General features: G+C 38.5%; 1 protein-coding gene across 1 annotated transcript in view; it reads left to right on the top strand.

Moving 5' to 3' along the window:
• Positions 1-3,733: 3,733 nt before the first annotated feature.
• The window catches only part of LOC126183538 (tRNA-dihydrouridine(20a/20b) synthase [NAD(P)+]-like), a 35,723-nt gene continuing 23,141 nt past the window's right edge, over positions 3,734-16,315 (top strand). The window contains exons 1-5 of the mRNA XM_049925608.1: positions 3,734-4,181; positions 4,808-4,929; positions 5,006-5,081; positions 5,835-6,014; positions 8,316-8,524. Coding sequence (XP_049781565.1) covers positions 4,105-4,181; positions 4,808-4,929; positions 5,006-5,081; positions 5,835-6,014; positions 8,316-8,524 — 664 coding nt within the window. The 5' untranslated portion in view covers positions 3,734-4,104. The remainder of the gene's footprint in view (positions 4,182-4,807; positions 4,930-5,005; positions 5,082-5,834; positions 6,015-8,315; positions 8,525-16,315) is intronic.

The raw sequence follows: 16,315 nt of genomic DNA, 5'->3' as shown, positions 1-16,315 counted from the left end.
CTTTCTTCAGTAATAAAATGAAAACACACTAAAATGGAACGGAGTAAAGCAGCAGTTACTCCACGATGAATGTGACAGAATGCTCGTGTTTTGAGATAGAGCCACCAGGGATCAGTGGCGGAGTGAAAGTGGCCCAACGAAGTACAACCGGATTGAACTTTTTGTGGTATGGCATATCTAGAGTTGCGCCACAAAAAAATGGGAGTTCACACATGCAATTGCAGTATGCCACTAGCTGTAACGACCCTTTTGTTGCGTGTGTGAACCCGGCTTTTTAACCATGGTGGTAGAATACCTCCATTTTTTAACTTACAATCTTCGACCATAAATATAATAGACTGGCCCTGACGTCATTTTCTTGGCTCCAACATCTCTGGGCTAAAGTCACGTGAATGTTGGCAAAACATGGTTGTTTCGTGTTGCGCTTATGGCTGTACTCAGCGTTTTGTCGGGGGAAATGGCGTTACATTTCATGTGTAAGTGTTTCTATGATGGCGCAAATGCGTTTATTGAAATCTGCTGAAGTGACTTTTATATGTTTTTTACACTTGAAATAGAGTATCACGTAAATTAGTGTGTTGAAAGTGATGCCTGTAAAGTCAGACTCATATTACATTTTGGAAAGTATCTGTGATAATTCGGTTACAGAAGTAAGTATAACTGTTTCTCATTACTACTCATAGATTCCCTAAGGATGAAAACCGAAGGCAGCTTTGGGTACAGGCCCTGAAAAGGAAAAACTTTAAGCCATCTGCACATACGCGCCTTTTTGTATATACAAGTGAGATTATGATAAGGTAAGAGCACCTGTAGTCGGCACATGAAGAGAATTTTTTTCTACCTTCTAATACTATTAAATAAATGTAGGCTCCAAAATTATTTTCTGAAACTTCAAAGTCTCACCTTTCATCTAAAATATCATTTTTTTTACACTGATAGTTTAAACTTTTGTAAAAATAGTAGGAACTGAACCTTTGAAGTGCACCTAAAATTGATACTCTAAAATGGACCTGCTCCTAAAGTCGACAATTTTGGCACCTATAGTTGACATAATTCCCATATCCCATTTTCTTTTATAAGTGACTAGACCTCAAAACGCTGCGAATCCAATGTTTAAAGTTTTGACACGAGCCCACTCTTACTGTTTAAAAGAATTTTAACGACATTTTACTTTAATTGATAGTTTATTGTAATTTCGTCCCGCTGCCCACCAGAGGGGCGTTCGATGTATTTGTTAGATTTTATAAATAGTGCTGTGAATAAATCCAGGTAAAATCTAGTTCTGACATAATTTTACGCAAATAAAAAAGTAATTTTTGTTGGAAGCGTTTGGCAGTCAATTGAGAAATGTGGGTAAAATACGATACAAACATATGATGGCAGAACGCTGATTTGAAATCCCGCCGCGTTTTGCCAACAGTCACGTGGTTTATGTTGGAGCCACACCAGCCCTATAGCTTCTGCACAGCGAGGCCAGTCTACTAGTATCTATGGTCGAAGCTCACAATGCACAGGTATAAAATCTTTGAAGAAACTCCTGAATCCCCTTTATGTGCAATGCATATCGATTTACGTGTGTCTAGGGACAGCAAATCTTGGTGCCGATCGGGTGTGCTGATCGGTTGTGCTTTGCTGGCCTGGCCTGAAGTCTGCAGCTCTTAGCGCTTCCTGAGCAGACAGTGAAAGCCTACATTCGCCTTTAGCTCGGCCTGTGGGACAAGGAGGTGTTTCATTCACTCCGCGCGAAATTCAAAATTGTGTGTTAATTGTCTAGGATGTTACATTAGATTAGTACTTGTCCCATAGATCATGAATGCGACACTTCGTAATGATGTGGTACGTGTCAGGTTAATAAAATGTGTCTATACAAGATGTTACATTAGACAAAACATTACATGACACTCAATATTTTTAATTTTTTTATGCAGCTTTTAGCCCCTACAGTTTACGGTAATGACAGACTTTACAAAATTTCCTCCAAAATATATCCCACAACTAAAGACATATTTAACTTCTCCCTAAACTGCGAGTAATTTTTCACGGCAAAAGTGTTCTGGTTCTTATTACGGTAGCTTGACTTACTAATACTATACGTTTCTGACTGCAGATGACTCAATCCCGTGTTTACTGCCGGAGGCTGCACAAACGTCATGGTCACAGGTTTCCTTCATTAACCTGTACCTGATTTTGATCTTTAAGTAGCGGAGTTTTATGTACTTTCCTCAAGAAGTTTATATTCAATACGGAAGTTTACAAGTAGCTTTGTGGTTTTATGTAACATTTCTTTGAGTAGACTGAATCTGCCAATAACGTGAAGGCTGTTGTAATTATATTTCACAATCCTGGAGATGCAGAAGCATTTACTAATGTATTGCACGGGAGTGGAGAATCAGAAACAGGCTTTGTGATATATACTAGTTAGTTTAATGAGTCCGTTATTACAGCAAGAGCTATATTATATTAGTTTTTATGTAGTTTTTGTCTCTGTATGGAATGTTTTGAAAAAAAAAAATGGGGCAAGATGTTTCTATAGTGCATAGTCTCAGTAGCAGTGACACAGGAAATTTTCTCGCTAAAGATGGTTTGGATGGAGAAATCGCCAGTAAGGTGCAAACTATGTTAGAAGGATTCAGGATAGTTGATTATTAAGACTTCTTTTGCACCATACAACAGTGCAGGTTTAAAATAAAAACTGTCTGTGCTGTCTGGTTGTCATTTGTGTTTTTGCTGATAACTAAAAAGAAAATGGAAATTACCACTGCTAATGAGTTAAGAAAGTAAAGGCAATAGTCGAAGCACATTTTTTTGTGGTGAGATCCATAACAAAGTAGATGACAGTATGTTTCTTTGACTTGTAAACTTGTAAATGTCTCAGAAATGATATATTTAAATTGCACATCCAGCAAATGAGACATCCTATATCAGACTGTTCAAAAAAATAAATTTATTATTTCATCAATTTCGATTTTGATGAAATTTGCTGTACATTCCAGATATGAAAATCCTGATATTTGGCATGAGAATTGAAGAACTTTGCGGCAACATTGTTCTTTCCAGAAGTTTCTGGGATAGTAAAGTTTGAGGCATTCAAGATTAGAAGTCAGGGAGACTGATTTTGATATGTAATCTGAAGTAAGGATTTGCGGGTTAAATAGAAAGCTGTATTCCTTGGCTTCTCGACTGATTTTAATCCTCCTAAAGAAAACAAAAAAAGTTACTGCCATTTGTAAATAATGTTAATTTTTACGCAAATTCTGATTATCATGCCTGTATATTGGCTAATTTGGCGATGTAAGTTTTTATTACTACCATATGTTGCAGTGCACAAATTGCAATCATGTTTTTCCATTTGCAAAGGAGAGCTGTATCAACATAAGCAAACATGTAATAACCAAATGCAAAAATTCGAAATTCCCCAAAAATCTAGGTCAAATTCCCCAAATTTGGGAAGAAAGATTTTCTGATTTCCCGCATAATATGCCATTTTTTCTGATACTCGTCTTTAATAAATTATTGACTATGTTATTTCATGCTCATAATGTGCTGTTAATCTTGATAAATTTAAATATTTACTCGGAGAAACAGAAATTCACATAATTCGGAAGGCCACAGAAATGTTTTTTGTGTGGCGTGATGCTTTGCTCTACGCATGCCCTCAGCCATTGTTATGTTCAGTCTCGCTTAAGTAATATCTGTATATTAAAGAGTATTTATCTGCCCTTTTCAAATTCTATTGATTGAAATCTTCTCTATGAAACTCATTTTGGCAATGCTGGCTGCAAGTTTTCGCTGCCAGCCGCAAGAATGCGCGACGAGCTGCAGACCCTAGCGCGTTCGATTGAGGTTTGCTGTCCCTGGGGCTGAGTTATTGATTTTACTCGAAGTGGTTCATTGCTGCGCAGGACGCTGATGTAGAAGCAGGGAGTACCGTTTCGTGTAACGGCTCTCCAAAATATTTTAAAATTTGAATGTTGTAGGACACTGAAATGCTGTTATAGCGCACTTAACGTAACGCCTGTGGTTAGTTTAAGTGAAACCTGTGTTACTTTTTGAGTGCGCGCGTGAGACTAATTCTGTTTTGTTGATACCGGCGATGTTCATAGGATGCCTGTTGATATATGTGAGTTGTTTGAGCGGAGAGAGTTGGTGAAGGTCTGCGCGCCGATGGTGAGATACAGCAAGTAAGTATAAAATTCAAACTTGAATTAAGAACAGCTACATCTATAAGAAAAGTACCACCTTAAGGGTATATAATTTCGGTGTCAGTGATGGGGTTGAAATTCGGTGGCTATCTAGTGATAATTTATGTTTAAGGGTGAAATATCGTTATTAATGAAAATCGTGCACGTTGCTGTAGTACTGAGAATTTCTGTTCGAATTTGTTCGTGATATGGTTGTGCTGTATTAAAGTTGACTCATTTGTATGTCCTGCTTTAACTTGTGATCGTATTTTTGAAGAAGATTCTGCAGGAGAATGAGCCATGAACTAGAGATGACGGCTCTTTTTTGTTGAAGGTGATAGTAACTTGATTTCAGAAATTTGTGGCTTAACCCAGCAGTTAATAATTTGAAATAAAGTTTACCATCTTTCAATTATATGTAGACTACAGTGAATAAATACTTGTATGTAAACACTTCTTGCGTTCCTCATTACTTGTAAAACTTAGGCCTATATACATTTTAAGAATTGGGTTAGGCTTCTAATTGGAAATATCATTTTGGCGTGAGTTGGTGTAGTTGGAGGCTCATTTTACGTTTCTTTTCTACGTCTTAATACTGCTTTCGTAACTTAAAAAATTATTTTTAGGTTGGCATTCCGCACATTGGTTAGACTTTACAACTGTGACGTGTGTTTCACGCCAATGATACTAGCAGATTCATTTATTAAATCAGAAGAAGCAAGAAACAGTGAATTTACAACATTTACAGGTATGGCATTTTTCCATTCATGAGTAACGATGGTTTTATTTTCTTCTTTGGTATTCACAATTTTTTATCTTTCCAGGTGATCAGCCATTGATTGTACAATTTGCAGCAAACAATACGTATGATTTTGCCACTGCTGCTGAAATGGTTGCCAGGCAAGTAAACATTTGTGTAATGGGTCACGCTATAAAAGCAGCTGTTCTGGAAGGTTTAAATGTGATGGCGCTCTGGTACATTGTCACTTCAAGCAAGGATGCATTTTGCAACACTCAGTTTAGTGATAGATTCAGCAAAAGTGACAATGATAGTGATAAGAGGTTGCACTGACTTGTTCCTCGTTGTATTTAGCTGTTGACTGGAGAGCTGAGAGTGTAGTATTTAATGATGATTTTTTTGTAATGTCAGAGTATAAAATAACCACTCTCATGCCTGTATTTGTTTTCCATTTGCACAACTGTGCAGTTTTAACACTATTACTTCAGATATTGCATACATTATACTGTAGATGAAAGTTGGTTTATAGTCTGTTGGTTTGTGGTAATCAGTGCAAGAAGATCCCTTACAGTTAGTAATGTTGTTGAAATCTTTCAACTGTGAACCACAAACAGCTACAGGTGGAAACAGAAGCCATTTATGGAGCTGTGACCACACTGAGGTGCCATAAATGTTTAAAAAAATCACGTTAATAATTTATTGAGGTGAGTGCATGAAGCTGCTGTATCCAGTCCACTGAAACTGTTGTGATTTTCTTATGGCAATTCAACTATAAGTGCTCAGCTATACAGCTAATGTTCAAATTGTATTTATTAAAAATGATGTTCAAAATGAAGTTCTATGTAGTAAGGTCGTTTTTCATTGCTTTAATAATGTTGTCTTCCCTCTCACAGTAATCTTAATTTTCTTCGTAGATACAGCAATGGTGTAGATTTGAATTGTGGCTGCCCCCAGCGCTGGGCAATCAGTGAAGGTGTGGGTGCCTATCTACTTGACAAACCACAGCTTGTGAAAGACATGGTGCTGCAGGTGCGCAACAGGATTCCGCACCCATATTCGGTGTCTGCAAAAATACGCATCAAACATGATATTAGGTAACATGCTTTTATAGAACTATATCCCCACCCCTCCTATATATATGATTCTCTAGAATATGAATAATATTTAGAATTGTTGATTTACGTATACTTGAGAGAATATATGAAGAGCTGTATGCAAGAGACTGAACAGATTGTGAAACTCCCCTCGCCCATATCTTCCCTTCTCACTATTATTAGTTAATGACTCTCAGGTTGTCATACACATTGAATGAGGCAACTTACCAATTTCAAGTGGTAATTATTATTTTCTTAAGCATGCATGTAAGTTTGCCTGTTATAGGAAATACTTTGATTATTTGAACAGTGTACTGTCTAGTTAAACCTGATATTTAAACACTGTACATGTCTGATTCGACCAGTAATTCAGATTAGGTTACTTGCTCCTGTAATTGTTTATTATGGCACAGGGGCATAATGTTTCGAAGTAGTTGATGCACCAGACTAATTGGAAATAAAGGGATCAGTTATAAGTATCAATTTGCCTTTTCATTATTTTTAGTAAAATTAATGAAAAATAGTAGGATGGTAACTTGGTGTCATGTAAATTGTAATACATGCCTATTGTTTTAACATCTGTGTAGGTGTAGTGATAAACAATCAATAGTAAACATGGCATTTTTAGTGCCTGTTGAGTTTAAACCTAAGCAGAGAATTAGCATAGTAGTCTGCTAGTTTGACTGAAAATAATAATCTGGTTCAGTGTATTGGAGAGCTGTATTGGACACCATATTGATTCAAAAGTGAGAAAATGTAAATGACAGCAATATAGCATACAACTGTTCTGGCTGCCAAAACATTAAATAAGTGTAACACATAAATAATTTCTGTCCAAAAAGGAAGCGGTACTGGCGTTGTTTCTAATATACAGAGCTTGCTACGCAAAAAATTTTATTTCTAAAAATAATACTAATGAAAGCAATATTTTGTGAAAAATCCAGAGATATCTGAAACATTGTTTCATTGTACTGTGATTTTATTTTACACTAGTGAACCCAACAATGCTTCGCAACTCTTAAATATGTATGGGAATTGGATGTATGTCAATTTCCTCCTCCATGTGCATTATGTCCCTTCTCTCTGACCATCTACTCCTACTGCCCTTTGACCTTCACCCTTGTTAGTTGTTACTACAGATTCAGATTCCTGAGTAGTATTCTGATCATAAGCTGATAAGCCATGAATACAACTCTTATGTTTTCTCTGAAAATAAATTGCGAGGAAGGAAACAAAAAAGCACATTGTTGTGTAAACAATTTTTGTTCAAAAATATGAAAGAGATGTGTGTGGGAGAAACTATTTTTCTAATGGTGTACATGCCATATTGTAATTTACCTGGCATTGACTGCAAGAAAAAATGAAATTGCATGTATTCATTGCAGAGCAAAGTACGGCATTTTCTTTCTAGCAGTCAGTTGTAACAGAACACTTCATTTTTATTTAAAAAATGCAGTATATTGCTTATGGCAATCTCAATGTTCATTAGAGTATCGTGTAAAAATATGAAATAAATGGGTCAAATACTTTTAAAGGTTTTTGGTAACAACTTTTCTCCTTTATGTACTAAATGTGTATTTATATATTATAGGGTGGTGCTCCGTAGATATATAAAAATGCGTGTATTCGAATGCAGAATTTGAGTATCAGATTTAAGATTTTGAGCAGTTGAACATTTACATTTTTATTAGTATAGATTAATCCACTGTTTTCTTTCTTACATTGCTTATATCTAACATAAAGTATTTCTAAGTCCTGTTCACTAAATGTAACATTCGTAAGGAGTTTAATGTGGAAGTAAGTGACAAATTTAGTGTTCTTTACATGAGTATCTTACCTAATTTCTGATACTATAATGCATTTTGGGCATATACACTGTTACCAAACATTTATATGTCAAAAATAGAATGTTTTGTGCGTGGAGGATAGGAAGGGAATTAAAATGTAATGAGGTTTATTAGTGCCCCATGTCATTAGTTGATTTGTTGTATATTCTCCTCTATTTCTAGATTTGTGATTCAGTTTATTTTTGTTATTGCAGTTGCACTTTTTGTCATTCATCTTGCAGTAGTTTTGATTGTGGAAAGTTTTCAACTTTCTCGGGTGGTGATCAAAATGGAAGGTATTGAGCGCATATTATATAATTCTTATGAAGTGCAGAGGCCATAAATTTCTACTTGAAAAAGTATCACCATCTTGGAAAGAGTTTTTGGTAATTATCTCGACAGTAGATACGGAACTTACTTGATATCAATATTTTATATTGGGTTAATTACTGAAACATATGTTTAAATTTGGCAGGTTGACAGTTGAACTCTGTAGAACTTTGGAAGCTGCTGGATTGTCATTTATAACAGTTCATGCTCGAACTGTGGAACAAAGAAACCAGCCAATCAATCAAGAAAGCTTGGAACTGATTTCACATTCCATTAGAATACCAGTAGTGGCAAATGGTGATGTCAGGACATTGGCTGACGCTGAGGAACTGCGAGAAACTACAAGGTGCAAAGGTATGTAAAAATAAAAATTGACATGGCTTAGGATTGGGTTAAGCACTTGTCAGAAACTTGTACTTAAGTTACAAGAGAAGTGAAGAAAAGGTGAGATAAGAGGTACTGGCGGAAGTAAAGCTGTGAGGACAGGGGCACGAGTTGTGCTTAGATAGCTCAGATGGTAGAGCACTTGCCTGTGAAACGCAAAGGTCCCAAGTTTGAGTCTTGGTCTGACACAGTTTTAATCTGCCAGGAAGTTTCAAGAAAAGAAAAGCTGCAGTGTTGAAAAGTTTAACTTTATATAAAAGTGCTTTGTCCAGATAGTCTGTTTGGTGTAATGTGTAGTTTCCAATGAATATACCGTTGCTGGTAAAATTATGGGAAGTCGTCAATTAGGATGCTCTAGATGGCAAATTGAAGTTCCTGCTCTACATCAGATATCATAGAAATGTAGTTTATGCCACAGCATTGTCTATGTCTATTTCCCACTCACCTGTATGACTGGTAATTTGTTTTTCACGATGCCATTTAATCTGTTACACAAGAGTAAAAATCCCAACACACAGGATAGAAACTCTCACACAAGACTCTGCATAAAGTGAAAGGATTGGGGAACTGCTTGCTTGCTATGTTAGCTCAGAAACACATGTAATACTGTATGTCAAGAAAAGAACCCAGAAAACAATGGCAGAACAGCCTCACAAGAAAACTTGATGCATCACTGTTCTTTGTATAGGATTGATGCCAGATGTTGTGTATGTTAATACTAGCTGGATGTACCAAAATAAAAGTATTTAAGATGGATTAAATATAAGGAGATGGCAAGGTTGTTGCATGTATGACTAAGGAATTGTCAATGATGGCACTTACAGAACAGTGAGAAAATAAATTCCAAAAATGGCTACTCAGAAGCTGGCAGGTATGAAGAAAATGTTTGTATCATTCCCCAGATGAATGTTTGAAAGCTGCCTGTTCCACCTAATTAATCTGGGAGCAAAAATTGCCTCGCGTTGTGATTTCAGCCTACACAGAGAACATGTGCTAAATAGTGTGTTCATGAACTTAAGCAAGAGCTATATAATATCAGGGACAAATTGTTTATTTTTTAACTGGAGGCAATGCTTGTCTCAACACTACTTCAGATTTTAGTACTTAAGAATACAATGTAAATGAGATTGCGCAAATACTGAGACCACAGTGCATTATTAATCACACAAAAACAGTGAGTAAAAGACATATTCCTACCTGGAATTCTGTAGTAGGATCATTAAGAATGAAAGTCGTGCAATTCATTCTTTCAATACTGAATGGTTGGGTCAGCACAGATATTTAAACTAAAATGGCTTTATTTTTCTTCAACATCTACAGGAATGAGGTAGAACAAGCAGAGGAGGAAAAACTGTTAAATTCAGCGAAGAGGCTCAGAACTATTGCAAGGTAGAATGGGACTGGTAGATGAAATACCTAACATGCAGAATAGATTCTGCAGTCGCTATGAAAACTAGAAAGCACTGCAGAATGCAGAGATGGAAGAGAATGGATTGAAATAATTTGGTTAAAACTGTAAAAAAATGTGTGAATCTTCAGTGAGTCCCAATATTTATAGTATCCTGTACTGTACTGAAACTGATGTAATTGCTCAGCCACTGATTGAATTAATAAATGGCCGTGTACTTTTGAATTCCAAGATTCACGAAAAGAGGTGCCCATAGAACCAGTTTAAAGACAAATGCAACCCATTGAAGTCTCAAATTGCAGGCCTCTCTGCAATGTGAATTCTGGCTAAGGCAGTGCAATGTATGATGAAATGCTAAGTATAATGTTATTTTGAAGATGGTTACCTCTTCCTTGATGTAGTGTCATGTTCCATGCTTAGGTTTCCCAATGGCTTAAGTGACTTGGTTCTACAAGATTCAGCAGGTAGACACATGGGACATGAAGATTTTGGTTTGGCTGGGAGGAATCTTTGAGGTAATCATGGCCAGAGAGGAAGATGGCTAGAAAATTCACAAACTTAAAAGCATATAGTTTACTAAGAGTGTAGTAGAAACAATGTTGATGGGACCACTCCATAACAACTTCGAATGTTTTCACAGTGAAGTATTAAGTCTAAGCATAGACATTGGAGTCTCATTGTTCCATACAATTAAAGAGCAACAAAAAAATCTAAGTAACAAGGAGATGCTATGGTACGTTTCTGCAAATGCTACTAAGAATGTGTAAAAACTGACCGATTTGCCTCTTGTTGCTTGGTTACTATTACTTTAATCCCAAATTCTGTGCCTGTCATGTACAAGAGGAAGGGAAGGATTCCTTTGATAGGCAGTGGTCTGTGATATATGAAGTATATTAAATTGAACTTTCGGTTTGCGGCAATAAATTTATTAATTTTGAGGTACAAAGTAGTCTCCTAGGTAATGCGCACAGTTCTGCCAGCACTCCTGCCATTGTTGTAAACACTTATGGACCGTATCTTTTGGAGTGGCGATCAACATTCTGCATATCTTCTCTTTCCTCAAACTATATTCCTTTCACGGGCAGTTTCAGCTTGAGAACCAACCAAAATTCACACACAGCATGTCTGTGGAATAGGGAGCATGGCTAACTACTGTTTGGCGAGGAGTCTGCTCCATTGTCAGCAGTTTAGGTACAAATTTTGTGGACATTTTAGTGGTGCAGAAATTGTTGGTCAGAATTGAATTTACTCATTTGAAAGTTCTCTGTGTGGTAAGTGTTCCATGACAGTTCACACATGGTCATTGACACAATTTTGACTGGAGTGTCTTCCTGTTTCTGGTTCCCTTTCCATTGATGTGTGGCCATCTGTGAAGCATTTGTGCTACCCCTTTATATGTGAATCATCCCACGACGTATCTTGGGAATGGTTTCCTCTTGGGTGTCGCCAAGCTTTTGGTAACCTTTGATGCAGTATTGATTTCAGTTTGAGTGGGCATTTCACAACTTACTGGAATCCAGTGGGTGCTCCCTACATGTGCTCATTCACAGGCTGGCTGCCAGCAACTGACAATTCTTGCTAGCAAGAAAAAATTCACGACTGCACATGTATGTCCCCTATCACATCTCTGCTGAAGGAAGTCTCCTGTGTTTCTTTGTTTTATGACAGATAGGATTGATACGCCTTGAACGCACCTCATTTGCCTACTGTTCTCTCATCTTTTCTCTCACACCTTCAGTACATTATTCTAAAAAGTGGTAGTTCAGCACTTTTTAAACTAGTTGTTTGTGTGATTTTACTGCTGCTTTTGTGCTCTGGCTTGCAGCAAGTGTAATGCTACAACCACACAAGTGTTAATCACCCAGTGGCTCTGCCTGGTTTCAATCAACACGTGCAGCTGTCAGTGCTGGCCACATGGTCTTTTTCCTCACACATAGTGAAGTCCAGAGAGATCCAGTCACAAGAGTCAGAGCAAGCTGCAGTAAAATTTACTGTGTGCAGTATGAACTATGAATATTTCTTTAAATAAGAAAGTGATCCCTGTATTGTGTGCTGTAATAGTTGTTTATGGGTGTTAACAATGACAGCATGAGAGAAATACTGAATTCATTTGATATTGAGACGTCAAAGACAGAAGTGTGTGCTGCTACACAGCAAGTTAAGGGCAAATCTGGGCAAGTTTTCTGAATGCCATGAGGTATCTGTTAACTTATTTGAAATTATTTTGAGCATAGTCAAATACAAAATTTCCAAAAGTAACACACCCAGTAATGCTTGGAATGTTGCAATTTCATGTTGACATTGTATAGCTTTAAGTTAAGCTATATTAGATATATCTATTTATCTGTACCAGTGTAATCATGACAACAGTTTGTTTATAAGGTGAATTCTGTATGCAGGTCTGGTGCTTGGTACCATTCTCTGGACATCATGCATGCAATATCGTGAACTGAGAAATACTTCAGAGCTGAAATTGCTTTTAAGAATTTATTTTGAATATGACTGGCTTCAACACTACTTTGCTGTCATTTTCAGATCAGATCTGCAATAGGACACACACACACACACACACACACACACACACACACACACACACACACACACACAACCATTTGTAAACATATTTTCTGTGCCAGTAGTAATGAATACATAAATATAAAATTATAAATATAGGTAACATAATTCACTTTTTCAAAATTATGGCATATATTTTGAGTGTTGAAAATTTAAATAGTTCAGAAATGCAAGCTTTCCCAGCTGGTAGATCACAACCAGTCAGCATGTCATTGATAAAAGTGCTAGTTGCAAACATGTTGGCATGCAACTTTTGCTGATTACATGCAGCCACACACATGCTCGTTTGAAGCTGTACTGGATTGTGTGCTGTGACCGTCAACCTACATCTTACGTCCACTAGATGGCAGTGTGGTAACAGATGTTACTGTTTCCATTTACATAGTTATGATTCACCCATAAGAAATTTGTGTATTAAGATAGTCCAGATATAAAGTTCAAAAAAATTGCAGACAATTTATAAAGATTATACAGTAGCAATAGCTTTCAATATACAAACTTTCATAAAGGAGCAGTATTGTTATTTAAGTAATAGACTGCTAAAACAAATTCTGCAGTGTATGTCATTAATAGGATTTAATAAAATTTCTATTTTATTGTCTCTGCATATCGTGAGTACTGTAAGATTTTTAATAAATGAACAGTATAGTATTGAGTTAGTGTAAAAGTTTTTAGCATTTTTGTTTTGCTTGTTGGTCTCTGGTTGCCATGGATTTATTTGATTGGTGTTTTACTTGTAATTCACTGTTGCTATAATGGGGAGTGACAGGTGAAGAAATCTGAACATTTCTGATGTCACCTTCTGTTTGAGTATAATAGAGGGATGCAAGCAGCAGAGGCAAACATACATTTGTGCTGTGTATGGGGATAATTCCACTGGACAAGGCACAGCAAGAAAATAGTTTTCTCATTTTGAACACGATTGTTTTGACATTAGCGACTCTTCATGTTCAGGAAGACCTTTGGGTTTGATGAAGATTACTTAAATGCATTAATGTGTGATCCACATCAGTGTACTCGAGAACTGACAAATATGACACTGTGATCATTCCACCATTGTGTGACATTTGCATGCAGTGGGGAAGGTTGGGTGTGAGAGTACCACATGCTTCACGCCAAAATTACAAAAATCAGTAGGTGGCCACATGTGCATCTGATTGTCCACCATCAATTGGCTCGCGAACACTGACCATTCCTATCCTGTATTGTTACTGGTGGTGTGAAATTGTCTTTATGCTAAAATAATGAAAAGAAAAGAATGGAAGAGTCCAAACAAAGAAGCAACTCCCCATACAGAGACCTGCATGCATTGACAAAAGGCAATGTTATGCATTTGTTGGAACAGTGGGAGTGTGGTGTACTAAAAATTGCTCCCCCAAGGTGTAACCATTACTGCTGACAATTTGTCAACAACTAAGTGTCTTGCAGACCCAATCAAAGGACAATGACCAGGAAGACTGCATGAAGTGGTGCTACTTGATGATAATACCCGCCTGTATTCTGCTAGACTGACAAAAAACACTATACTGGAATTGGGTTGGGAAGTCATTTCACACCCACTGTATTCACAAAATCATGCACCCTCAGATTTCACCTTTCCTGCTCTGTCGAACAATCCTCAAGGAACTTCCTTTCGGAATAAAAATGCACTTGGAACATAGCTTGTAGAGTTCTTTGTCTCAAAACCACGTGATTTCTTTTTTTTTTTTTTAGTCAGGGAATCAAAGTTACCCCAACATTGGGAGGCTGTTGTAAATAGTGGAGTATATACACTCTTGGAAATGGAAAAAAGAACACATTGACACCGGTGTGTCAGACCCACCATACTTGCTCCGGACACTGCGAGAGGGCTGTACAAGCAATGATCACACGCACGGCACAGCGGACACACCAGGAACCGCGGTGTTGGCCGTCGAATGGCGCTAGCTGCGCAGCATGTGTGCACCGCCGCCGTCAGTGTCAGCCAGTTTGCCGTGGCATACGGAGCTCCATCGCAGTCTTTAACACTGGTAGCATGCCACGACAGTGTGGACGTGAACCGTATGTGCAGTTGACGGACTTTGAGCGAGGGTGTATAGTGGGCATGCGGGAGGCCGGGTGGACGTACCGCCGAATTGCTCAACACGTGGGGAGTGAGGTCTCCACAGTACATCGATGTTGTCGCCAGTGGTCGGCGGAAGATGCACGTGCCCGTCGACCTGGGACCGGACCGCAGCGACGCACGGATGCACGCCAAGACCGTAGGATCCTACGCAGTGCCGTAGGGGACCGCACTGCCACTTCCCAGCAAATTAGGGACACCGTTGCTCCTGGGGTATCGGCGAGGACCATTCGCAACCGTCTCCATGAAGCTGGGCTACGGTCCCGCACACCGTTAGGCCGTCTTCCGCTCACGCCCCAACATCGTGCAGCCCACCTCCAGTGGTGTCGCGACAGGCGTGAATGGAGGGACGAATGGAGAAGTGTCGTCTTCAGCGATGAGTCGCTTCTGCCTTGGTGCCAATGATGGTCGTATGCGTGTTTGGCGCCGTTCAGGTGAGCGCCACAATCAGGACTGCATACGACCGAGGCACACAGGGCCAACACACGGCATCATGGTGTGGGGAGCGATCTCCTACACTGGCCGTACACCACTGGTAATCGTCGAGGGGACACTGAATAGTGCACGGTACATCCAAACCGTCATCGAATCCATTGTTCTACCATTCCTAGACCGGCAAGGGAACTTGCTGTTCCAACAGGACAGTGCACGTCCGCATGTATCCCGTGCCACCCAATGTGCTCTAGAAGGTGTAAGTCAACTACCCTGGCCAGCAAGATCTCTGGATCTGTCCCCCATTGAGCATGTTTGGGACTGGATGAAGCGTCGTCTCACGCGGTCTGCACGTCCAGCACGAACGCTGGTCCAACTGAGGTGCCAGGTGGAAATGGCATGGCAAGCCGTTCCACAGGACTACATCCAGCATCTCTACGATCGTCTCATGGGAGAATAGCAGCCTGCATTGCTGCGAAAGGTGGATATACACTGTACTAGTGCCGACATTGTGCATGCTCTGTTGCCTGTCTCTATGTGCCTGTGGTTCTGTCAGTGTGATCATGTGATGTATCTGACCCCAGGAATGTGTCAATAAAGTTTCCCCTTCCTGGGACAATGAATTCATGGTGTTCTTATTTCAATTTCCAGGAGTGTATATTATTGGTGTTAGTCTCTATATCTGTTTGTTAAACTTACGGAAAAATGCTATGTACTTATGCACCAACTTAATTTAAGGGAGGCAGCATTTATTCTCATGATTTGTCAGTTTTATTTCCAAAGAAATCTTACCTTGACAGTAACAGTTCAGTAGAGTGAAATAATTAAAACGTATACATAGAGCCCCATTTCGTGTTACGTCAAATAGTGATGTATAAAACATTCAGTTTTCAGTATCTAGCCTTGTTGGCTCGCGCTAAGGTAACTGGCATTTCTTATGGTGAATATTGCTCTTCGTGCGATGGATGATACCCTAAGATAGTAAGATTTTCACGTAGGCATGGAGCACTGGACATTATTTTACTTTATACTGTACGCCAGCAGTTTCTCTCTTATCCCATATGAACATTAAATCATGAACACAGTAAGTATATAAACTATAAATAACCTTGAGCGGCATAAAAAAACTGGAAATTACATTGGGTTCTTGTGATGAACATATTTTTACTGCGATGCTATGTTGTTGTAAGAGGCGATTTTCGTGAAGACTTAGAGCACTGGATGTTACTATGTGCCAGTAAACTGT

Source organism: Schistocerca cancellata, chromosome 4 (assembly GCF_023864275.1).
Source record: "Schistocerca cancellata isolate TAMUIC-IGC-003103 chromosome 4, iqSchCanc2.1, whole genome shotgun sequence".
NCBI classification, from domain to species: Eukaryota; Metazoa; Arthropoda; class Insecta; order Orthoptera; family Acrididae; genus Schistocerca; species Schistocerca cancellata.
The sequence above is the reverse complement of the archived record's forward strand: the minus strand, read 5'-3'. Positions and strand labels throughout refer to the sequence as shown.